This window comes from Simochromis diagramma, unplaced genomic scaffold, assembly GCF_900408965.1.
Source record: "Simochromis diagramma unplaced genomic scaffold, fSimDia1.1 OVJJ01000682.1, whole genome shotgun sequence".
NCBI classification, from domain to species: Eukaryota; Metazoa; Chordata; class Actinopteri; order Cichliformes; family Cichlidae; genus Simochromis; species Simochromis diagramma.
Genome location: NW_024387359.1, coordinates 1,662,500 through 1,687,594, shown reverse-complemented (window position 1 = coordinate 1,687,594; position 25,095 = coordinate 1,662,500). Strand labels below are relative to the sequence as shown.

The following is a 25,095-nucleotide window of genomic DNA, read 5'->3' as shown; positions in this document are numbered from 1 at the left end:
TTTTTGTACTTTGATCAGATTTTAGGCACAAAGTCATTATTAGGTATTTAAATCTCACTAAATCCATTTGGATTTCAACCCTGTCACAGACAAAATTATCATGTGATCATTGTGATCATGATTTGAAATCATGCTGAAGTTCAGTTCAGTTTTATTTATATAGCACCAAATCCCAACTACAGTTGTCTCAAGTCCTTTATATTGTAAGGTAAAGACCTTAAATAGCGAAAACCCCAAGAATCATGATAAGTAGTAGTAAATTCTGGTGAGTATGTAATGATGTCCCATGGCTAAAGATCACTTATGAAACAAAAAATACTCTGTTTTCATTGCCAGAGCATGTCATGTGAACTTTAATTAACATCGGTAATAGGGCTTTACTTTGCATTATGGGGGTTGAAAATGGTGATGGGGTTGAAGGCACAATCAGCATTTCAGTATGATATGCATTCATGACATTAATGATATATGTTTTAAAATAACAGGAGTTTTCTTCTCTGGATCTTAGAGATAAAGTTTCTTTTATCACAAACTAACGATCAACCTAGCGCTTTACATATCCAGTCATCCACCCATTCACACACACATTCACACACTGGTGATGGCAAGCTACATTGTAGCCACAGCTGCCCTGGGGCGCACTGACAGAGGCGAGGCTGCCGGACACTGGCGCCACCGGGCCCTCTGACCACCACCAGTAGGCAACAGGTGAAGTGTCTTGCCCAAGGACACAACGACCGAGACTGTCCAAGCCGGGGCTCGAACCGGCAACCTTCCGATTACAAGGCGAACTCCCAACTCTTGAGCCACAAACTAAGTATAACCTATGGTGCAATCGCTTATAGAGACACCTTTCAGCAGCCTAACATAAATGTCAAATTACTGGCCCAGTGTTTTGTGTTTATTGATTAATTTATATTCTTGGACTTTTCAGTTTTGTTTCTTCCCGGTCTTGTTGTGTGTGATTACTCCCAGCTGTGCTCTCCTCCTGTCTCATTCCCTAGTTATCCCTCTCTGTTTTTAAGCCCTTTGTCTTCCTCTGTCTGTTGTCGGATCGTCTGTTAACTTCCTTATGTCTCCATGATTCATGTTCCAGGTTTTCCCAGTTTAGGTTTTTGTTAGTTCCAGTTCTGTTTGTATTTGTGTTTGTTGATATTCTTTTATACCCACAAGGTCCCACCACAACATTTTACGTGGTTTGGGGTTTTTTCAGTTTCACTGGGCCACTGCAACACCTTAAATGATTTCTTTTTCAGCCAATTTGGCATAGATTTCCTGCTACGCTTGACAGAGTTGTCCTGTTACATGACAAAAATTTGGGTAAAATTTAGTCATCAGAAAGTTGGCCTCAGGCTTGACTTTAAAATACTTTAGTAAACAGAGGAGTTTGTGGCAGACTCACAAACAAGCACATTTCATTACCCCTCTACCACCATGCTTGACAGTTCGAATCAGGTGTTTGATGAGATGTCAACAACTGGGAATATTGTGGCATTGAATTAACACAATTTAGTGCTCCAGACCAGCAAACCGACAAAACCTATGCTTTTATATAAAGGTGCTCACACTCGCTGATGATCAATTAATCAGTCGCGCTTGATTGGCAGCAACTTTGCTGCTACTTGCCCTCTGTGCCATTATTTTGTGTATGTGTGTGTGGGGGGGTGGTATGGTATTATGGGATTGAAAGGAATTTGAAGGATGTGTGTAAATATTGGAATTTCATATTATTATTTCATAGTTAAAATAGACGTATATTAATGTACTGTCACTAAACGTTGAGTGGTAATTGTATTTTCTATGTATTTGATATTCAGTTACTCTGTAATTCTCATGCCTATTTATCCAACAATCTATACACACACATACCCACAAGTACAACATCTTAAAATGTTAAACATTTGCAGCATTAAAAATATCAAGGAAATACTGTAAAATAGTATTTGAATTTTGTGATGGACTGCATTAGTTCACTACAATGACTGCAAGCTTTTCTTTTAATAACAACCAAAACCAAACTCAAAATTAACTAACAAAAACAGACCTTATAGAGAAAACAGCGTAGCTTTAAGCAGATGTATGTAGAACACACACCAGTAAATTAGCTAAGAAACAAAAGCAGCGCCTTAATAGTTACAATACGTAACACAAGAATAGAACAATGATATCCAATATGAAATGAAATAAAAGCAAACAAACAAAAAATCCCAGTCACTCTCCAAGGATGTGACACATTCCAGTATGCACTTCCTGTATTTGCAGTGGGGGGAACAATTATTTGAGCCTCAAAATTTATATAATATTAAATTCACAGTTTGGCATGCCCACTGGAAAGTTTTATGATTTGCACGGGGTATGTCAGACTAGTTTACACTGGGGAACTTTTACCCAGATAGAACTTGTTGACTAAACCCTCCCCAACTCCTTCACGCTTTCATTTCCCACATAGCATCTCTGACACTCTGTGTGACAGACACGAGCAGGTGGCTCAATCAAAATGAAAGAAAGGCAGATTTTAAAAACGTATTTGGCCAGTTACCACAAAAAAAATGCTCACTAGTGGGACAGAAAAGCATGACAAGTCTAACTTTTTAATCACAATTTTGGTTTTTACTATTTTTCATTGACATGTGATTTGTTGCACATGAAAAAAAAACAGCTTAAAGATTTTAAACAATCTTACCTCTAACTCACTTACAGAGAGACTAATGATATCAGATACATGATGCCAAGAAAAAATTATTAATAGACCTGGCAAAAATAAATAAGACAGAGACACTGCCTTAATGTTCCTGCATTTTCAAAGTTCAGATTATTTGCAACTGCTTAACCCAGATTAACTTGTTATTTGTATGTAGTGATTTCAAGAGTTCAACCATTGTGAACAGGAGACGAATTACTCTCCCCGCATGCTGCAAATGTTTCAGATGAAACAGTGGAAGGCAAGTTTTCTATTTCAAGATTATGCTGAGCATGAAAACCCGACTCGAGCACGCTCGCTCGCTTCATATGTGATCAGCAGAGCAGCATCGAGTCGTGTTGAGAGGCTGAAGCAGATCCACACTGCTAACAATGGCTACAGCAATGGAGGATTTTGCACAGTCAGATGTTGACCCCGAGATGACTGTGTTGACATCTGAAGATATTACAGAACAAAACCTTGATGTTACTGATGAAGTGGAGACCCTTCAAAACAGGTGCTCTTTATGCTGCAGGTTAAAGTTTCATCTTAATGAGATTTGTTTTGCAATTTTGTTTTTGTTTTTTTACCACAGAAGAAAGTTTTTGATCATTTAGGAATTAGAGTCTGTGGTGAAACATTTATTTTACAGTAATAAAATATGCTGAATTTATGGAGGAAATGCCACATGTTCGTATGTTTGCACTGGTCAAGCAGAATGGGAAGTTCTGCAGGGTGAAATTTCTTTCTTTCTTCCTACTTAATGACACTTGTGTGACGTAAAAATGCTCATGGAGCACAACAAGCATCTTCAAAGGTTGATAGATGTGATGCTTTATGCAGTTCAGACTTTGGTGAATATAAGTTGAGACTCTTTCTCTCGCTTTAGGCGCAGTGCAAAAAGTATTAAAGCAAAAGAACACCTGCACAACTTAGAAGTTATTAGGACATATTTTGTATAGTTTTCCCTTAACCTCCCAATATTTGTGCGCTACTGTGCCTTCAGCTTACGCGAGGCTGTCCACGATGATAATGTCCGGCCTAAGATGCAGTGCCTAATGATGGACTCCTCCTTCTCCATGGTAACTATGCAAGGGGAGGACAGCGGAATCGCATGGGAGACGACCCCCAGTCGCTGCACCACACCATGGATGTCTGAAGCTGGACTCCCCTCTGTGGATCTCAGTGCAATACAGCCTGCAACACCTGGGTCTCATCCAGCAGGCAAAATCATTTTTGTCATGGATGAGGAGCTTATCTCAAGAAGGAAGACAACCAAGGAGAGGGCAAGTGGGCCGAAAAGCAAAGCAGATAAAAAGCGAGAAGTCCTGGCAGAAAGCTCTGAGAACATCTCAGGGCGGCCAGAGTTAGTGGAAGTCTCTCAACCAAATTTGAAAAGTGACGGAGAAGGAGACCAAGAGGAAACAACTGATCCTCAGGAAGACAAAGAGCAGCAGCTGTTCAGCTTAGTGTCAGAAGGCTCTGAAATCCTCAACATTGTTGTTCCCCAAAAACTGGCCACCGTGGATGAAGAAGTCAGCAAAGAAATGGTGGACAATCTTTCATACCTGAAGGAAAGTGTTGTTCCTAAAGCTAGTGAGGAGATCCATGAAAATGAGCTGCTGATCTCAGTAGAAATGGGCCCAACAATAGATTACCAAGCCAGCCCCCGCCCTCCTGTGGATCTAGATTCCATGGATCCACCGGGAGCTCCGGTGGCCAGAATGCAAAGCAGAGCAGCAGCAGGAAATGTGGACTACTTTGAGGCATTCGCCCTGATTGATGCTCAAGCTCCAGGAGGTCCTGCTGTGGCTGCAGGAGGACAGGTGGAACCAGAGGCAAAGACTGCTACTGAGAGTCAGTACACTGAGAAACATGCACAGACTAAAGAAAGCACCAGCACCAAAGGTGCAGATGTTGACAAGTCAGACACAATCAGTCTGGTGGAACTTGCTAACGAGCTTTTAGATGAAGTCTTTTATGGGGGTACAGACGAATACTTTCTGAAAGGTCCAGGGGCAACAGATGGAGGTGGAGCAGCAGAAAGTGCATTATCTAGGCTTCCCTCAAAACAGAGTGGTTCGAATTTGTTTGGAAGCCAAGAAGATGTCCTCACACCAATCTTTCTACCCGAAGGGCCCCCGAAAATTATTGATCCCATTTTGCTGGAGGAACCCAAAGCCATGGCCTTTCTTTATACAGACCTTTACGAGGAAGCACTCGGCAGCCGGAAAAAAGAAGAAGACACTGAAAGTGTGACCTCGGAGAAGTCCTTCCACAGCAGGCATTCAGACCGAGAGGCCAGGGGATATTTAGAGAAATATGTCCTGATAGATGAGACTCCTGTTGTGGAAGGGGAACCAACAGATAAAGAAAAATGCCCAGAGGAAGGACCTCGGATAATGTCCGAGGATTTGTATGATCTTGATGTTTTTGTGACCAAACCTGAAAAAGGAGAGGTGCCTAACTCAGAGGAGGATATTACAGACTTCTTCAGGTCCAGCGCCAATTCTTCTCCGTGCGACATAGAGCCTTTCCCTCGACTTCTGGAAGAAGACGACACACAAACAGCAAAAAAGAGTAAATCCAAGACAGTAAGGAGTGTGTCTATAACAGTTGAAAAACCAACAGAAATCCCAGTCGATGAACTTAGCATCTCTTGCTTTGAGTTTCCCTCAGAGGAAGCAGACTGGACAAGTATAGATGATCATCCCGCAGCCTTGGAAGAGAGCAATGTCTGTGTTCGGGATTTGTGGAAAAAAGATTCAGAAATAGACAAGCCAGTCGCTCCTCCTAGGAGAAAAGTAGCATCCCCTCCTAAGACGTGTCTAGATCTAACGCCTCTGACTCCAATTGTGCAGGAAAACGAAGAGGCTGGAGGGAAGGAGCAAAGAGAGGAGGAGAAAGAGACGGCATCGCCGGCAGAGACTGCTGATGAAGGCGACGGAGATGGAGAAGAGAATGCGTTGGCTGTGGCCAAAACAGAAGCTGAAAGCGTACAGGACGGGAATGAAGTGACCACCAGAGATGAGAGAGATGGAAAGCCAACTGAAGGAGAAAACCCCAAACCAGAAGAAGGAGAAAGAAGCCAGACCGAAACAGTTACAAAACAAACTGAACTAGAGACAGATGTTAAGTCATCAGAAACAGATCCAACAGAGAATAATGCTGAGAAACAAGAAGATAGTTCGACAGTTTTTCCAACTGAGCAAGCCAAAAACAAAGGACAGTGTGTAATACTTTAGTGCGCTACAGTCTTTTTCAATAAACTTGGTATTAAGTGCTGTAACAGATCAATATCCATATTTGGGCTTAAAATGTCAGTAAATGTAAAGTGCATTAAATTAAGATAAATTCTTAAAGCTCAGATTTGCATATATAATCAAAGTCTTATCTAAAACCTTTGCCTTCAGATTGATCATATATCCTTTGTCTCTGCAGGTGAAGCCAAACTTTCTGCCAATAGCGCATGAGTCATAGCATGATTGATGAGAGTGGTTCACATGTGCAAATAAAAAGGATGAGCGTGCATGTGTCGGTGTTTGTACGGTGTCAGGGTGCATCTTCAGCTATAAATAAGCCCTTCTGGCCATTAACTCGACACCTTATCTAAACTGGGAGCCTGCGTTCCGCACAACAGCTTGTAAACATCCAAGACAGAGTCTGTGATCCGTGCAGATGAGCCTATTTACCTGTGGTTATTCCTGACAAATTATCCACCCTGCAAATCTTTGTTTAATCATGGATGTGCTTGGAACGTGAAACTTCTTGACAATGTGCATCTGTCGCTAAGCCAAATGGGGTGTGATGTTTTGCACCCTGTCAAAATAATCTGTAATTAAAGATCTCCATCAAATGTTATAAAATTTTGCAAATGCTTTTTAAAAAAATTATCATAAAAATGTTCAAAGGCATTTATAAAAGTTACGTATATTTCTCCTGCATCATTCCTCCTGCGAAAAGATATCTCCAACTTAACCAAACGTAGCTCGTTTTAGTCTGCTTTAGCACAGCTGTCTCAAAATGAACAAAATATTCCCCAATGTATGCACATAGAGAAACTTTTTGGGATTGTTTTTTTTTATTTTTGCACTGTGGCGTACAGTATTCTGCATGTTTGCATTGCTTGCAGATACACTGTACAGTAGTTGCTTTACGTCTGAATCCAACGGTGCCATCTGAAGCCTCAGCTGTGACCCTGTGTCGACTGACCTTCAAAGTCAAACTATAAACAAACTCACAGATATCCATTTTCAAATGGACAAACGATGTGTGAATAAAATGCATACGCAACTAAGTGTACATAACTATTTTGCTTCCGTGGGGCAAAAGCTGTGTTTTCAAGTAGCGGCCTTACTTTTACATTAAATAGCCTTTGGCGACACCCAGCGTATTTTTTTAAATAACCCTTTTCCTCCACACCGACAGGTGGCAGCCCTGAGTTAATGAAGTACTAACAACTTACAAGCAACTGTGTCGCAGAAATACAATAAATAGAACGGATGTGTCAGTGCATGTTGGTAACTTGAGTTTTTGAACAGCAAACAGCTAACTGACTGAAAATGAAAAACAAAACAACGACGAGTATAACAAAAATGGTTGCTGTTATATTTATGCCTATGAACTGATTATGAACATCTGTAATCATCCTGAGAAGGACAGCAAAAATTGTAATGAAACACAATTTCGACAATGAAAGTTTAAATAGCTGCTATTTTTTTTTAGCTCTTCAAACAATAATATATTATTTTTCTTTGTTGCATATGATGGCAAACTGAATATATACCGATTTATATACCAGTATATATATATTGTCCTTAGAGATTATAAAAGTATTCTGTTTCTGACATGATTGGCGTTTTTACCAATGATGCATGAAAGCAGTCTGGATTATATGCATACATACACATATTGAGAGTATATTTGAATCTTATGAGAAAGGGGGAAATGATGGGGTTATTCTTTAGTCACACACAGCTTCCAAACTAAATAGTTAACAGATTATTGTGAAGCTCACTTTGCACCACTGATCTTGGATATGACAAAAAAAATAAAAAAAATAGATGTGACAAAATAAGGAACTAGTCTTAATTTTAGTATCTGTATCTGTATTGAGACCCCGGATGTCAAAAAGTTCTGTGTTAATTTCTGTTAGCATATACGGGAAATCATCTGGGCTAATATCATATATACCTGTGATAATGGCTAATACTGGTTAATAATATCGATCTAGCTTTAGTCTTTTTACAGGTTAACCTTGCAGTAGCAACAAGTGAAGTCGCCCCATAGATCATTACTCTTACCTTACTAACGAGGTAAGCGTAGCCAGAAAAGGTCTCTGTTATGATTATGAAACAAGTTATTTTAGCCATCCAACTCTAAATGTATATAACATACTACGCGATAGACGCATACCAAAGGAGATGGGAGGAAAAGAAAAAGAAGAGAAACACTTTGTATAAACGAATTCAGCCTCGGACTCCCCTGTAATAAACATTTCCTACCACCAGCAGTTATGTGCATTGTGTACTCGTCTCTTTTCATCCATTGTAGAGGCGAGGTATATACCCGAAATATAAAGCGCACGCACTGTGAACTCTACGAAACACTTTTAATTACGCCGCCGTGTGCCTTCTCTCTCTAGTCGGTCTACTTCTACACCAGAAGACGGCGCAGTGTTTGGGTACTCGCACAGGTTAGCTTGTTGCTAACTCCACAATGGACTGCGCTCCCAGTCTGTGTCCCGCCGTCACTCAAGAGATACAAAACGCCCCAGAAATGTGCGACGGCTCCTCGATGGAGGACGGGTTGGTTGACGCTTTTGGGGATCTGGCTGCCCTTCCGGTGGAGGCTGGCGAGAGAAGACCGACATGTTTCCGTTGCCGGTGAGTTGAATTAAAGAGCAGCTCATGCTAGTAGTTAGCCGAGTTGGTTGATCCAGGCGGCGTATGAATGTTCCCGTCTCCTCGCGTAGCTGGCATGCTTTAATGAGGGAACAGATCCGTGTCGTTACAGAAAGCTCAAGACCAGCTGAAACACACACAGATGGGGGCTATAGGCTGGGAAGTAACTGGGAAAACACAGCCTCACGTCTTCAACTTTCCTCCCATGTAGTCGCCCTCAGAAGGTGTGTCTATGTCCTTTTCTTCCATCACAACCTCTGGAGGTCTCCACATGTCTGTACGTAGTGCAGCATCCTGCAGAGGTGAGTCAAAAGTCATGTTTTAAGACCCAGAGTCCTTGATCTGTTTAAATGTAGCGCTTGTGAAGCTTCAAAAAATACATCTATGTTTTTCAAAAGCCTCCAAAAGTCACTGTTATTGTTTATAAAAATCTGTCAGATTAAACTTTATGTTGTGTGGTAGTGTTAGCAGTGTTAGCTGTATTGTTGTATGCATTGTATTGCACATTGATTTGAGCCTCTATGGGTTATTTTTTGCCTAGCAAGTTGATCTTGCATGAGTTTCACTTTGAGACCTGGCTGACAAAAATAGGATATAAGTAATAAACTATTATAAGATAAGATAACCTTTATTAGTCCTACGTGTGGGGAAATTTGTTTTGTTACAGCAGTGGACAGTGCAAAGTTACATAGAAAAATTAGAGAAAAAACACTGGAATAATATATCTATGAGATACAGTACACAATAGAGTAGAATAAAATAAATTAAAAATAAAATGCTATATACAATCGTATAAAAAAGAATACAAATGCTATATACAATAATATATTATAGGACATGGGTTTAATTGAATCAGCAGAAAAGCTGATAAAGTAACAAAGAGAAAGGGAATTTTACACTAAGATGACTGTAACTGTTTAAGATTGATTTGATTTAAAAATGCTGATGAATATTTAAGCAAAATAACCACCCAAAAGTATTAATTGTAGAGACAAACATTATGGACTATAATAATCTTACTATCAAAACAAACAGTGACATTAGTTGTACTTTGCACTAAAACGGAAAATTCCCAGTTAAGTTACCTCGCTAATCTAAAATCCTGCATGATGGTACAGATGTCCACTCTGCTGGAAAAACTGTTTCCTGTAAAATAAATAATAATAATAATAATAATAATGATGGCAAACATATACATTGATGCCTGTATCAGCTGATACAACCATAGCTTATTTTATTAATCAAACTATCTGAAAGAACAATTTCTACATCGCACCATTTCCACGCATGTTTTGCTGACTTATTTCCATTAAAGGCAAGTTTTGATATTGACCCATATCCAGAAAGATGCATACATGTACATCTGCACCAGACCAAGACTGATATTGTGTTGAGAGTTAGTGGATGAATAAGAAGAACACCAGTGTCTCATTTCTCAGTGTATCACCCTCACATCGCCATCGGGTGTGTTTGAATGCTTTGGAATCAGATTACTGTCTTGCTCCTGACAGTGGACTCTATAATGCGCGGCTTTCATGACAGTAATGAACACACATTTTATAAAAGGTTAACATGAGAGACTAAAGGTTTCGATCTCTTGCAGGAGAGCCGAGTACTCCGCACAGTTCCTCTACTTGCTGCTTGCTTGCCACAAGGAAAATGCAATGTCATAGTTGGAAGGAGATTTAATGAGGAAAAGTAAGTATGCGTTAATTGAGCGTAGTTAAATATGTGTTATATTTAAATTTTTATTTTCTGCCTTCATTTATTTTCTGTGCAGGCACCCGGAGCTGGCTGCGGTGTGCCGGGACAGCAGAACGCTGATTCTGTACCCAGGACCTAAATCGGAGAACCTTGAGGAGTTGGTGCAATACCAAGAAGTGGGCACTGCGAAATATAATGTCATCATCATAGACGGCACCTGGAGCCAAGCCAAAAACATGTTCCTCAAAAACAGCCTTTTCCACCTGCCCAAGCAGGTGCGCATATTAAAGGACGTTGTAGAGAATATAAACTCTGTTCTCTCAGTTGCTAAGCCTTTTTTCTTTCTAGGGTCTTAAAGCCTGAATTGGGTGGAAAATTTGGATTTGTGTGTCCAACTGACACAGAACTATAACATGCAGGTGTGCACAAACGTGATTAGTCAATACAACGCCACAAACACACAAATCAGTTGATCCAGGTAGAGTGAGGGAAAACGTAAACAAGTAAATGAAACACAGAAGTCTGAAGGGGGGGGGGAATTAGCTCATATATCTGATATCAGATAAATCTGTGTCATAAATTTTGTGTCAGTCCGCCTCTAAGTTGAATGTGTGTAATGTTGACAACCAACATTAGAAGATTTTCCAGTTCTGATCACGTGTTTATGGACAAAGCATAACTTTGAAACTTCACACCTGTCTAAATGAAAAACTGCCAGTGTTGTGCATTCCTTAAGAATTACAGCTTTCATAAAATTCATTGCTTTTCATACATCAACATTGTGATTACTGATCACTTCTGTTTTGGTTTACCAGGTGCAGCTCAATAGGACTTTATCAAGTCAATACGTGATCCGCACACAACCTTCCAACATCTGTCTGTCTACTCTGGAATGTGCCGCTGTCGCTCTGTCGATCCTGGAGCGGAATGATGAGATCCAAGAGGTAAAATACCAAAACAGTAATAGTAATAATAATAATAATAATAACAGTAATAAATATCTAAAATCTGTAGTATACAGAATCGTAATTATTTTTACATCTAATATTTGCATTACTTTTAACTCTGTGTTTAGTCTCTACCAACTGCTGAGATAAATATCTAGATTTTAATGCTAAATGCTTGACTGTGTTCAGCAGATCATTGCTAAATGGACATTTCCGCTCTTTAGAATAAAATGAGTTTTTTGCTGCTGCCTTCTTAAAACAAGGGTGATGAGTGGGTAGGCTAAATGAAAAGGGTAAAAGGATGGTAAAATGAAGCTTGGAGATAAGAGTGCGTGAGAAGCTGGGCAGTAATTCTTTGTAGGTTCATTATCATGAATCATGTCAAAACACAGAGCATGGTGTTCTTTATCGCGCTCTCCTTCCATTCCCATCTGTGCGTGTGCAGGTTCTGCTCAAGCCCCTGAAAGCACTCTGCTCCTTCCAGCTTCAGCACGGCGCTCAGATCCATCATAGCAAGGAACATCTGCTGAAGAACGGCATGTACGACAAGCCCATGCCAAAGAACAAGCGCAAGATAAAGAGGATGGAGAAACTCCTCAGTGACCACAGCATCTGCCCCAGATGAGGGCATGTCAGAGCAGAGAGGACAGGCCCTGTCAGCTCTGCTTCTCCTGCTGTTTGCACTGTGTCGGACTGTGCGATCAGAGTACAAGGATGGAAACGATGAGACATAAGGGGACTTTTTTCCTTTTTGGTTTTTTGTAAAAACACTTGTATATGCTGATAAATATAATTTATGTATTTGTCATTAATTGTAAGTAAATTAGTGACAAATAAATGTTGTACTTGAAGCATCAGAGTTAAGAATAAATTAGGTTTCTTACTTTTTACATCACAATAGCTTGAATTTTTTAGAAACGTGTGGTGGTTCTGTTGTGATTGGATTCACGTGGCTATACAGCAGGTCACATGTGGAAGGGCTGATTCCACTGATATTTTTAATAAACAAAATTTCAATTTCCACAAAAAATAATAAAATAAACAGAAATCAACACAAAACCTACCAAAGACAAATAACACACTGGTAAGAAGAGTGACAACTGAAACTTGCACTATACTGTATAAATGTATAGCTTTATAAATGGTGTTTGGAGGCTTGCCAATAATGTTTGTTGGATATTACAAAAAGCTGTTTAAGTATTGCAGTTTTTCAATGCCACAAACTATCAATAAAATGGAAAACAAATCTCATTTTAGGAATATGTGTAGAATTTTTCTTTTGTTTGCGCCAAATTCTGGTCCTACTATCTGAATGTCGCAGCAGATATCCCATGTGCTTCAGGGTTCAAAATGTTGTGAATTCAGAGATGCTCTTCTGCATACCTTGCTTGTACTCAGTGGTTATTTGGTTTACTGCTATCCTCCAATCAGCTCAAAGCAGTCTGGCTGTTCTTCTCTTTATTCATTACTTTTCTCTCCAGGGCATACCTCCACCTCTCTAGGTTATCTTCCACATGCTCTCTACTCTCACTACAGTTCAGCGTCCTCTGCAAACATCATAGTCCATGCCAAGTCCTACCAAACCCCATCTGTGAACTTGTCCATCACCACTGCAAACAAGAGGGGAGTCAGAGCCGAGCCGTGATGTAACTTTTCCCTTCCCACCGGAAACCCATCTGTCATTCATACTGCTCACCTCACCACTGTCTCATTGTCCTCGCATGTCCTGCACCACCCTCTATACCCCACTGCTGCTCACTGATTGTCACCTCTTTTCTTAACCTAGCTTAAACAACTTCTTCCCATTTGTTTGTAGTATGGCTCATCAGCTTTATCCATCTGTGTATACATAATTTAAATTGTAATATATTGCATGTCCTAATATTTGCCTCTCAAATGTAGAAAAGAGGAGAAATCCAAAACTTAAATATACATTCTCAGATACACGTTTCCCAAAGTGCAGTGTAGTTACTTTACACAAAAGAGAATATAAAAAACAGCGGGATTGAATGAAGTTATTAAAAGTGGTTATTTTGTAACCTGTCTAGAAGTTGCCTTTAGGCTGAACTACTGCGCATGCGGGACTCGCGTCGGCCTCCAGTTGCTCCGCCATCTTTGTCGGCTGCCCATTGTTCACTCTTGAGCTAACAACGGCGATAAACCAGTTCGCAATAAAATAACTCGACAGTGTCACCGGCAGCTGCCCGCGACAGTCGTGGATTTGCTCTCGGGGTTGCGACTTGTTTTCGGCCAGCAACTGAAACAGAATGGACGATGACCAGCCCAAAACCCTGTAAGTGTATGCCTTTATCGTTAGCTAAACGCTTGTGTTCGTCACGTAATGCTCAGCGGCAGTTTCCAGGGCTGACTCCAGTCTCGAAGCGGTTGTTTCTTTAGGACAGGCACATTGGAGGCTCCCGTCTATATAATAACAGTTGAATGTCTTGTGTAAGCTTTTGTTAAACGTAGCATAACAACGCGTTTATAACATCTAAACACATGGTAACGGTCTATCTCTGGTATAGTCGACACATTGGTTAATGCTAGCCTGCTAGCTAGTTCCAGAAAAATCTCAAATTAACGCGTCCGTTCACGTTTCTTGCTGAGAATAAGACGGCGTGAAAGTTGAATTGTTTCTAAAATAAATAACTGTTGGTATGCTTAGTGAACGACACTTTAAGTAGTAACTTGGGGAGACTCGCTAAATGTACCAGAGACTTCTCTATAGCGCTGTTAAGTGTTGCAATAAGCAGAAGGACATTAAACTAGCTGGCTTTTCAATGGAGTTCGACGTGCCATCACCCTGATAGAGTCACCATTGTATAGGCCAGGAAACTGTACATATATGTATATGCGTTTGATGCTTTAAGTGTTAACATGGTGTCAGCCAATGTTGATTTGATTATGAAAACGGGTTTTTATTACCTGGGGGAAGATTAATTCTATTTAAAACAGTTCTATTTAAAAGACATGTTGATATTTCTTTATTTAAACCTCTCCCTACTCTTTGGCTGACATTTAAATGCTATAATTACAGAATCATTAAGCATAAATAGCGTTCAGATTTGCATTTAATGGAGCCTTACAAGTGGACTATTAGTGGTGTCTGGTGCTGATATCGTTTTGTTTATTTTCTGTGTTTTTTTTAAATTATTTTAATCTGTAAGTCGTCATCTTAATTAGTAAAATATTAAGTAATTAAGTAAAATATGTTTTAAATATGTTTTATTTGTAAATAAATAAAATATGTTTTAAAAAATAGCAAGACATCGATTAAGATTTCAAATATTTTTTTCTTGAAATTCAAACCCTTTTATCAGCTCAGTAAGTATGATATATTTTTAGAGATTAAACCATCTTCCAGTGTGTAAAAAGCTTTAAATTGATCCTTGTTGGGCTACAGCGTTAATCCAAGATATCATACCAATAAAACACCAGTATTTTGAAGTGTATTAGATTGGAATGCTTTCATAGTAGAGAAATTTAATTTCATAACAATTACTTGTCATTTTAGCTTGTGGCAATATTTTAACTGAATATTTATCCCAACACAGAATGTAATCAGTGATTGTATTTTATCGAAACATGATCATGTCAGCTGCTTTGCCATCTTATGGAAACATGTACCGCCTTGTTATTTTTATCTTTTCCAAGAAATTACAAGAAAGCAATCACCTCCACCCGTCTGAAATTTTCTAGACCGTACCCAAAGGAGGGGTATACGATAATGTGTCCTATACAGTTGGATTGGATGAATGCATGGTATGTGGTTGTGATTTGCTGAGTTGTTCTGGTCTAAGAATTACACATGTAATGGTCCAGCAAACTCACATCTATCAAGTTGTTATGATGCGTCTGGCCTCCTGCACAGTCTACCCAGAAACCTCCCTTATCTAAAACGAAACAAAGTATTTCCAGTAATGAGGGTGAGGCTGATATGAATGAGCTAAAAATGGGAAACAACAACTTCTTACAGTGTCCTGACGTGATGCTTCAAACTTTTTCTGGAGTTAGGATAAAAATGGATTAGGAAAGATGTTTCTCTGGGCTAATATTTTAACAATGGTAAACTTTTAGAGAAGGGAAACTCTGTTGCCCTGTTAGAGCATCTGCACCAGCCATCGGTGGCTACTTTGAAAAACTAGCCAGCACTGACTGTCTCCCGTCTGTTGTTTGTTTTTGTGCATCTAGGTATGTGGGAAATCTGTCCCGGGATGTGACCGAGGCACTCATCTTGGAGTTGTTTGGCCAAATCGGACCCTGCAAAAGCTGCAAAATGATAGTAGATGTGAGTTTGTTTGTTTTTTATTTATTTATTTTTCTGTAACTCTTTTTCTTCTCATTTTCTTTTCAGCCCTTTCAATCTGGTTTAGCTACTTGCTTGACTCTTGTAATGTTCATCCTTTTTTTTTTTTTTTCCATTTTGCATTGGTGTTGCATCCTCCCAATTTAATGCTTAACAATGACGTCACCATAATTATTCAAGCTTTCATATTGCTCACAGTAACATAACTTATGTGTTTCCTCTCCAACCCAGACAGCAGGTCACGATCCGTACTGCTTTGTGGAGTTTTATGAGCATAGACATGCCACTGCCACAATCGCAGCCATGAATGGTCGGAAAATTCTGGGTAAGGTAAGCTATCGTATCTCCTGGGTGAGTCAACTAGGTCAAGGCTGGGTGGGCACAATTTGAAATGAAGCGTGTGGAGAAACTTGTATCTTGTTAAACCTAATCACACTGCCCTGTTCCTGCTCCACTTCACTTAATTTGTTTAATTCCCCTGTGCAAACCATTCTTCTGTGCACAGTCTGAAATGACCAGGGTGAGAACACTAAGCACTGATCTGTGTAATCTTACTGTTGTGAACTTTATGAATCCTAAAAATATGTAGTCTTGGTTCTCAACAGTGTGGGCTTTTGGTTTTGTGTGTTTGCTGCTCTGTTGGTTGTGTGGAATTAACTCAAAACAGTAGCTGCACATCAAGAAGTGACTGCAAATCATGCAAACCAAAGAAATTAGATGCAAAAATGACTTAATAGCATATTCTTTTCACTGTGGTAGATTAACAGCTGTAGAGTATTTTGTTCAGAGATTCTCAGAAAGTTAAATAATATTTAATTCAATATTTTGTTGATACAGACATCAAAGATATGACCTTTTTGTTAATTTGTTTTAGTAATTTTACCAGTTAGCTTATTAATTTGTTTAAATAAATTATTTATTTTTAATTTCAATTATTTTTTACAGATGAAATGAAAATGAATGAAAAATGAGAAAATCTATCAATCAAATTTTAGTGGGACAACAGTTGATGTGTCAATTATGTTCTAGAGCTGCCACCTATTGTTTGTTCAGACCAAACACGATGCAGATGTTTTCCTGACTTTACTCACACGAATAAAGTGTCCAACATTTCACTGTCAGCTAGATGCAGTTGACAGAAACATATTTCAGACCTCACCAGGAAGTAGAGTCACTTCTTACTTTACTTCAAGTCCTGTTCTCTCTCTCTCTCTCTCTCTCTTTTTGTCTCTAAGGCAAATCTTAAAGCTCTGGCTGACTCAAATTGTGTTGTGACTTTAAGCTTATCCCCCATTTCTGCTAATTAGTGTAATCAGGAGAAACAACAGCTGATACTTTGGTGATGGAGCATAAAGCAAAGGTGGTGCCAGAGTTTATAAATTTTGTAACTAATGTCTTTGCCTTTGTTTGACACAAATGTGTAGCTTCCACAATGTTTATATTTATCTTTACTTCACATTTGGTCTGAACACACTGTTGGGTGAAGTTTTCATTCTAGTTCAAGGCCAGTAACAATTTAATTGAATGCCATAGTTACGGCTCATGTATAGAATGGAAGCGTTAGAATTTTAACCTTAGACTAGAAAATCACAAAAAGGAAGAAAGTGCATAAATGTGGTCACTGAAGCTTTAAATACAGTGTTTTTTTTATTTATTTATTTTTCAGCTGTTTTGAATTATTACAGAACTCCTGAAGTCCCATAACATTAAATGTGTCTCGTATATACAAGGTACAGAAATTCCTGGCTAATAAATACATTTATTTATGTATTTATTTTATTTTAACAAAAACTTGTTTTTTTATTTTATATTATTTTTCGTAAACGTCACCAGATGGTATTTCAGGGGCTCTGTAGGTTACAGTACAGTGTCTGACATAGAAAGTGAAATCCAGTATGTGAGTGGGTATAAACACAGTACTGCCTTTTACTGTCATTTCATGCTCCATGCTGTGCCTGTTTTTAAATGCCGATGTTCCTTAAGTGAGTTTCCATCTGTGTATGAATTAATTTACCGTGGCCCTGCTGTGTAATCATGTAACATTCTCTGATCTCATTTGATTGATGCTCTTCTGTCCCCCTACATCTTTACTGCTGTGTGTTCTTTTGCAAACTTATTTCCACATAGAATCCACATAAGAGCTACTTCCAAGAAAAATACATTCAGTTGAAAATATTTTATCCTCAACAGGTATTGAAGGACCATTTGAGGAGTATAACAAGTTCGTAAAAATCACTTGTTTGTAAGTCCCTTGTTATTTGGACCTTACTTCCTACAGTTTTGCTCCAAATTTTTACTAGACTGAGAGTGAAATGTTCCTGATTATGAAGGTGAAATCTTGATATCCCTCTGTGTACGCCACTGTATTTTTACTGTCTATTAATTACTGCAAAGGTGTATAAAATTAAATGGCAATGGATAAATCAGTTTGTGTTGGTGCTTTAAGAACCCAAATGTGACATACAGAGATCATCTTATTTATATATAAAAAAAAAAGTTCTCAATCACAAAATGTGGCCTAAGTAAAAGTGGTGTGTGAAAAAGCCTCTAATCACAGAAAAACAACCTTCCTTCCTTCCACAAGCGCGCTACATGTCTCACCTTTTGTCCTCTTCCTCGCTTTCTGCATCTTTTTCTCTTGCAGGAAGTCAAGGTCAACTGGGCTACTACACCAACCAGTCAAAAGAAAGACACAAGCAGTGAGTAAAACTGGTGATGTGGTTGCACAGTATTCTCTGGGGTCGTCTTAGCTTTTTAAACAGGGAACATTGGTCAATAAATAAATGAATTTTGTGTTTTACTGTGTTATGGTTTTTTTTCTTTGTTTTGTTTTTTAAGGTCACTTCCATGTCTTTGTTGGAGATCTAAGTCCTGAAATCACCACAGATGACATAAAAGCAGCTTTTGCTCCATTTGGAAAAATATCGTAAGTGTGTTCTTGTGATATTTAGTTTCTGGAAATTTGTGAGCTGAAAACAGCACAACCGAGAATGTGCTAGTAACCAGTGCTTCTGTGTCACCCAGTCTGACTTCCACTGGTTTGTGAAATGAATTAATAGATATGGTGTAAAGGCCATTGTAGGTATTAGCAAACACTACCTTAATAGTTGGTAAACTCGCACTAATCTAACCAGATCTGCTGGTGCTTTCATAAGGAGGAAAGCATCATGGAAATATGCTGGAATTTATTGCTGAAAATGTGAGGCCCATTCCTCAGTAGTTCTAGTGCTGTATCACTTGATACATTTTTATTTTTGGAAACCATATGAATCAGGGAAGGTGAACACTGGTTGGCTCTGACTCTTGTAGGAAAATGATTTAATGTGCTGCAAATGCTAGCTTTACATGGTCAATATTTGGTAATATTCGGTTAAAATATATTCTTTATAGGTCTGAGTCTTTCAAGCTGCTTGTTTTGACCGAGTTTCATTTGTTTGCAGGGACTGTCGGGTGGTGAAAGACATGGCCACAGGTAAATCTAAAGGCTATGGCTTTGTCTCCTTCTTCAACAAGTGGGTAAGTGTGTAAATTATGACCATGTTAGAGGAGTCAGAAACAGGTTCTGATTTTTCACTTAAGTCAGAGACAGGATTTCCATATTGTATTTGATAATGTTTACAAATGTCTTGTTTTTTTTCTTCTGTGCTTGCTTTGTGTAATCAGGATGCAGAGAACGCCATTCAGCAGATGGGAGGACAGTGGTTGGGAGGGAGGCAGATCAGGACTAACTGGGCTACAAGGAAGCCTGCTCCAAAAACTACAAGTGAAAGTGAGTGAGAATGAAGATTTGGGAGATTTTCTTTTCTCTTTCCCTTCTTTTTTTCTCTTGAAGTAAATCCTCTTGTGCATCTCTGGACTGCTTTTCAATATAGCTGCTATTTTTATATTGCTCCCTAAAGCCCCTTTCTCACTGCTTGCACTTACCTGTGTCACCACCTCAGACATCAGTTTCTATTCTAACCAGAAACATGTTTCTTATGGAGAAACACTAGTCTCCAGCTTCAAACCAGCAGTTTTCAGCTGAAGAGTTCAGTTGTGCGTGTGTGTGTGTGTGTGTCAGACCAAACAGACCATGTGTGTGGTTTTGTATGATATTGTGTCGTGTCCCCGCACTACATACGTCCGCTGTGCTTCTGTTTTTGTTTTTTAATGGTTGGTAAAAGCTTGTACTTTTATTACCACCACCTACTTCTGGTTGTAGCTCATTACATAATAATAGGCAGTGTGTAAATATAGTTTAATAACTTCTTGAATGCATGACCGTCCCTTAGTTCCTGCATGCAGGTGCAACCTGAAAATAGGAGTCAGGGAAGCCGTGCGGACATGCACAAGAAGGTAATAAGAAGAGCACTCATAGTGGGTGTGCCAGTGCCAGTGAGAGGCATTCCACAAATAGAAGTGCTCTTGTAAAACTGTCCATAGCTTATTGATAAAGCAACACTTGACTTGTCTAAATATGGGAAACAATAAATATTTGCATGATATTGAAATGGCATCCGTATTTTTTTTTTTATTTACTACTACTATTTTTTTAACAAGGGTTGGGGGAGGGGTATTCTGGTGCGAACAGTGCAAAGATACTCCAGGGCTTATTTACTGCTCAATAGGAATCATGTCTGTTTTTGGTTCTTTGGTTTGTTTGTTTTTTAATTAAAGTTGCTGCTAAGCATATTTTTCAACAGTCCCTTAAAAAAAAAAAAAAAAAAAAAGGTAAAACCCGAGAATATAAAATTTCTAAATGTTCAGATTTGTTTCTTTTGTGTTTGGCTAATAAAAAAAGTTGGAGCAGGTTTGTGTTCTGTTTGTTCTGTTTCACAATGAATATAAATGCACTAGCACTATAAACTAGCCCAAAGCAAATATGCTGCAAGAAAACATTTTGATAACAAAGCTAATTAAAAGAGAAACCTTGTCTTTCTCTTTTCTCATTTTAGCAACCAATACCAAGCAGCTATCTTTTGATGAGGTGGTGAACCAGTCAAGCCCCAGCAACTGCACAGTCTACTGCGGAGGAGTGACAACAGGACTCACAGGTGAGTCACAGTTTACCTCTGTGCTGCAGGGCTGCAAGCACTGCCTACACATTCAACATTAACACTGTTTTTCCTGTTCATAGAACAAATTATGAGACAGACCTTCTCACCTTTTGGGCAAATAATGGAAATCAGAGTTTTCCCAGAGAAAGGCTATTCATTTGTGAGGCAAGTTGTCTTGTTGTTATGCTTTCTAAGTCTAAATTGTCAAACACACCTAGGTTTAGGGTGTCTTAATATTATCCAATCTAATGCCTGTGCTTTTTTTTCCCCTTTTTCTTTTTTTGTGCAGGTTCAACTCCCATGAGGCCGCAGCTCATGCTATTGTCTCTGTCAATGGCACTTCCATAGAGGGCTATGTTGTTAAGTGTTACTGGGGTAAAGAAACTACAGACATGGTCCAGGGTCCCATACAGCAGGTACAGATGGCACAGGTATGAACCTTTAAGATTTTATTCTGAACGTATTACAGATCGACTACAATGACACGCACTCATTCAAATGAGAGACTGACTGTACTTGTGAGTGATTTTGATGCAATGTGATAGTCTGCCTCCTAAAATATAACTCTGCATGTCAGCAGAACACAGTGAGCTTCGCAGCACAGCCCTACAGTCAGTGGGGCCAGTGGTACAGTAACACACAGCAGATTGGCCAGTATGTGCCCAATGGGTGGCAGGTGCCGAGCTACAGCGTCTATGGACAGACCTGGGATCAGCAGGGCTACAAGTAAGTACCAAAGATGATTACAGTCAAAAGAAGTGAGCAGTTTGTTCACCTCAGCTTTGTTTCTTTTCTGTGTCAGGGGCTGTTATTTACATTACAGTGAATTAAACATTTTTCATGTTGTCTTGATACTTTAGAATTTCTACCAGCCTTTACAATGCACAGTGCATCATTGAAGCCTAGGTAACAGTAGGCTGCTTAAGACAGAAGTAAAGTTAAAGACAGTGAGAAATATGGATGTTGTCACCCACTGGTTTGTGACGTCCTGTTATGAAGCCTCAGGCTCCAGCTGCTGAGCAGTTCTGTCGTTGCCATCTTGGTATTTTAAATCAAAAATGACAAACAAGGGACGGATTAGACATTGTTACACAATGAGAGTGTAGTTTCGCAAGTTGTTAGCTAGTTAACATGCATGCTGGGTAATTGTCCTTTCTGAAACTTGGAATCACCAAAATCGACTTAGGGTTTTATTGTGCATGAGCAGAAATAAGTGACTGAATCCACAAACCCATCAGGAAAGTACTTATAGAGGTCTGGACAGGGGCTGTTTTCCCCTTTTAGGCTTTTATACGACCACAAGTGTTTTTGCTGCAGCAGCATCTCCTGCTAAAAATAATGCAACTTTAAGGCTCATTCACTCTTCTGACCTGGAAGCTACATCCATATTTTATACTGTGTATTACTGTGTATTAGTGTAGTCCCTCACTCATAAAAGGCTGATGGGGTATTGTCGTCTGACTTTAGTCTGTCTTTGTTTTTCTTGGCTACATGCAGAGCAGTGCAAGTCCACATTTAATTCAATTCAGATACTGTTAAAGTATTGAAAAATGCTGGCATAAGAATAATTTGTATTCCTTTTAATAACCCATGTTGGAATTCATACATTGAAATCCCTGCATCTGATGGAATCTGAACAGCTCAAATTATGTGCAAAGGAAGTTCTAAATTGAAACTAGAAATGAGTAAAGCTTTAAAGCTGTTTTCTGCTGATATGGAGCACCAGTCTGATACCAGCAGCTAGTAAATGCACCAAAAATAAGCTGTAGTCTGTGCTTTAACCCTCAGATTTATGCTATAGTTGCATTTACTAGGCTTAGTGGTAGCAGTGACAGCTGTCAGTATTAATTAATTTATTTATTTATTTTAAATGTGTAAGGCAGCAGCAGGATCAACATATAATTTGCTACCTTATTTCCTGCTTGGAACTAGTGGTCTACTATTAGAATAATAACCAATACCCAAACTAGTGATATGAGGATTGGGCTGATATCTGATCAGTGCATCTTTACTCTGGTTCATGTCTTACTTGGCTGCATTTGTTTTTACCCCTTAGCCATAAAAGGTTGATTTGCTATTGTCGTCACCCCGCTGGGTGGGTGGGTGGGCGGGCGACTTGGACACCTAAGTTTGTGAATGCGATAACTCAAGAAGGCAGTCACCTAAGCTTTGGAATTGATACCATAGATGCATCTACTAAAAATCTTTGATGAGTTAGAACCTCAGTGACCTTGATCTCAAGGTCAAAATAAGTTTTCTGAAAATCTCGTGAATACAAGAACTTGAGAACAAGGCATGATAGGATTTTGAAGTTGATATCATAGGTGTTTCTGCTAGGAGGCTGAGGGGTAACACAAGCAGTTGTCAGTATTTTGCATTTTTTCTAATTGTTCTGTTTTTGTGTGCTGTTGCAGTCATTTACATGCTGGTGCTGGATGGACAGGTGTGGGTGCCATGAGCAATGGAGGCATGGTGGAGGCTGGGCAAGGAGTCAACGGGACGGTGCTAACCAACCAGGCTGGCATGGGTACTGCTGGCTATCACACTCACTGATCACAGCGTCCGTCTCCCTCTAAGCCTCTGAGGCCACAAGGATGATACTCTGCTGGGGAAGGAGTGCAGTAGAATGGCTCTGTCTGTCACCTCACCAAATTACTTTGTTAGTGAAGCTGGTACGCCATTTTATCAACCATACAAGCCCCAAACTTCACTCACCGCCCAAATGTGCAAGTGTAAAGATAATTAGTCACACTTTAACACAGTTAAAGCTATCGCTAATGCACCTTGCATTCTTGGGCCCATTTTATTGTTTGGTGTACTACTGGCCAAATGTAAATTCTCCTACGATATTTTGAGCTCAGCCACAGTTTAGTTTAAAAGGAACCTGTTTCTTGAATTAGATTTCTATTCAAACAGCTGCTTTAATGTTTGTTTTCAGCCCCCAAGAGCCAAAGAGCAAGGGCAGGATTTTATACCAATATTCAACGATCGTCCAGGGCGAAAGAGGTGACGAACTCAATAGTTGGCATAATTGCTACAAGCTACAAGATGTGTCTTGAATAAGGGTACGGGGTTTTGTTTTGTGGTTTTTTTTTTTTAGTTTTCTTTCAGTTGGAGAATCAATGTCACTGTCCGTCTGTCCAGTTGCTAAAGTAAAACACAAGTCCGAGCGAGTTCTCAGGGTGTTGTCAAGTCATTCTGTGAAATGTAGGATATCACTGAGTAGAAGGAGCCAGCAGGTTGAGGGAAGGATGCGGATGCAAACAAAAAAAGAACAACAACAAAAAAAATCAAAGTAAATTTGAGCGCTACTTCACTTGTTATCCCGGACAGGACTGGGCAGAGAATCCCATCTGCGGATTAAGAAATGTGTGTGTGTGCTTACGTGTGTGCATGAACTGATGCTTTTACACACAAGACGATACCCTGGTCATCTTCCCCTGAAACTGAAAGGACTATGCCATCTTTTCTTTTTTCCCCTTTTTTGCTACAAATCTAATAGATGAACTGCCATTTCTTTTCTTCTTCTTTTTTTTTCTTTTTGTTGAGCAAATTTAAAATGCTGTTATTGTAAAAAGAGCTTTTGCCTTTTTGTGTTTCATTTCAGGACTCTGTCTTATAAAGAAATGTTGAAGTGACACCATCTAATCATGTGATGCGCAAAATCTTCTGTTTTCTTTCTAAAACATGAAGTGGCTGTCAACTGTCAACTTTTATTTTTTAAATTAGATGATCTCAAATAAAATGCAGGGATTACTGCCACTCTTATCTTACTTATAGGCAGACAAATATTGCACAAATACTTAAGTTGTCACAAAATTTGAAACATTAGAGGGTTTTTTTGTTTGTTTTGTTTTGCATTCCAGTTTATTTGTGATTTCATTTGGAAGTCTGTTTTATGTAAATAACAAAACAGTCTGTTCAACTGTACTGAATCTGTATAAAGACAACATGATGATTAAGGAAGTGTGCTTGCTCTCCTGGTTGGGGAAGTGGATTCCATAAATGAGTAGCAGCAATGACTAGGACGTGTTGGAGAGGCGGTGCAGCATTTCAATCTTTCACGTGCTTGGTGGACACGCTGGAAAAGCCTTTAACCTTATAGTTCTTAACTTATTTTGTTTTCCCCCCACCTGACAGTTTGTTTTTGGGTACAGAAGCAACTTCTTAAGGATTAGATTTTGTTTACTGTGACCCCAGTCATTTAAACACAATCGGAAAAAAAAACCTTGCTGTGCTGCCTTATCAGTGACCTACCTTTCATTAAACCGAAAATCATCACAGTAGGCAGTGCCTAAGAATGATTCCAACCCAAAGCAAGTTCTGTTAAAGCTCCAGTAACATGCTTTGTGATTTTAATTTAATTTTTTTGGTCTGTTGTCCCATTAAAGTGCTGATACTTAAAGCAGATCACATTTATGCTGTTTGCATCTATGCTATACAGCAGGTGGAGCCTGAGATGGAGAACATTATTTGTAGTCTTGTTACAACTTGCTGCCGGAGAGGCAATGCAGTGCAT

At 39.2% G+C, this 25,095-nt stretch overlaps 3 protein-coding genes across 4 annotated transcripts; all 3 read left to right on the top strand.

Moving 5' to 3' along the window:
* Positions 1-2,961: 2,961 nt before the first annotated feature.
* Positions 2,962-7,731, top strand: si:ch1073-398f15.1 (cardiomyopathy-associated protein 5). The gene is made up of 2 exons (XM_040007242.1): positions 2,962-3,197; positions 3,687-7,731. Exons 1-2 carry the CDS (start codon positions 3,073-3,075, stop codon positions 5,923-5,925), a joined length of 2,364 nt encoding a protein of 787 aa, XP_039863176.1. The 5' UTR covers positions 2,962-3,072; the 3' UTR covers positions 5,926-7,731.
* Positions 7,732-7,845: 114 nt separating this feature from the next.
* On the top strand, positions 7,846-12,485 carry dtwd2 (DTW domain containing 2). The gene is made up of 6 exons (XM_040007247.1): positions 7,846-8,565; positions 8,795-8,885; positions 10,187-10,281; positions 10,364-10,562; positions 11,103-11,231; positions 11,680-12,485. The coding sequence occupies exons 1-6, from the start codon at positions 8,399-8,401 to the stop codon at positions 11,857-11,859; spliced, it is 861 nt and encodes a 286-aa protein (XP_039863181.1). The 5' UTR covers positions 7,846-8,398; the 3' UTR covers positions 11,860-12,485.
* An 842-nt stretch (positions 12,486-13,327) lies between these two features.
* LOC120718654 (nucleolysin TIA-1-like) lies at positions 13,328-24,977 on the top strand. 2 transcript variants are annotated; one of them, XM_040007246.1, is made up of 12 exons: positions 13,328-13,527; positions 15,426-15,522; positions 15,772-15,870; positions 18,185-18,239; positions 18,379-18,466; positions 18,981-19,056; positions 19,204-19,309; positions 20,475-20,573; positions 20,657-20,741; positions 20,866-21,007; positions 21,157-21,302; positions 22,991-24,977. In XM_040007246.1, the coding sequence occupies exons 1-12, from the start codon at positions 13,502-13,504 to the stop codon at positions 23,127-23,129; spliced, it is 1,158 nt and encodes a 385-aa protein (XP_039863180.1). In that variant the 5' UTR covers positions 13,328-13,501; the 3' UTR covers positions 23,130-24,977. The 2 variants fall into 2 exon arrangements, with proteins under 2 accessions (XP_039863180.1, XP_039863179.1); XM_040007245.1 differs by having other exon boundaries at positions 13,329-13,527; positions 21,154-21,302.
* The last annotated feature ends 118 nt before the right edge of the window (positions 24,978-25,095 follow it).

What these genes read in the sequence shown, in the direction of transcription:
- si:ch1073-398f15.1 (XM_040007242.1), top strand. Translation starts at nt 3,073, where the DNA reads ATGGCTACAGCAATGGAGGATTTTGCACAGTCAGATGTTGACCCCGAG. An exon ending in GTGGAGACCCTTCAAAACAG is followed by an intron (nt 3,198 to 3,686) that starts GTGCTCTTTATG and finishes CTGTGCCTTCAG; the next exon opens with CTTACGCGAGGCTGTCCACG.
- dtwd2 (XM_040007247.1), top strand. Translation starts at nt 8,399, where the DNA reads ATGGACTGCGCTCCCAGTCTGTGTCCCGCCGTCACTCAAGAGATACAA. An exon ending in TAGTGCAGCATCCTGCAGAG is followed by an intron (nt 8,886 to 10,186) that starts GTGAGTCAAAAG and finishes GATCTCTTGCAG; the next exon opens with GAGAGCCGAGTACTCCGCAC. An exon ending in AGGAGATTTAATGAGGAAAA is followed by an intron (nt 10,282 to 10,363) that starts GTAAGTATGCGT and finishes TTTTCTGTGCAG; the next exon opens with GCACCCGGAGCTGGCTGCGG.
- LOC120718654 (XM_040007245.1), top strand. Translation starts at nt 13,502, where the DNA reads ATGGACGATGACCAGCCCAAAACCCT. An exon ending in TCCAAAAACTACAAGTGAAA is followed by an intron (nt 19,310 to 20,474) that starts GTGAGTGAGAAT and finishes TTCTCATTTTAG; the next exon opens with CAACCAATACCAAGCAGCTA. An exon ending in TGGGATCAGCAGGGCTACAA is followed by an intron (nt 21,303 to 22,990) that starts GTAAGTACCAAA and finishes GTGCTGTTGCAG; the next exon opens with TCATTTACATGCTGGTGCTG.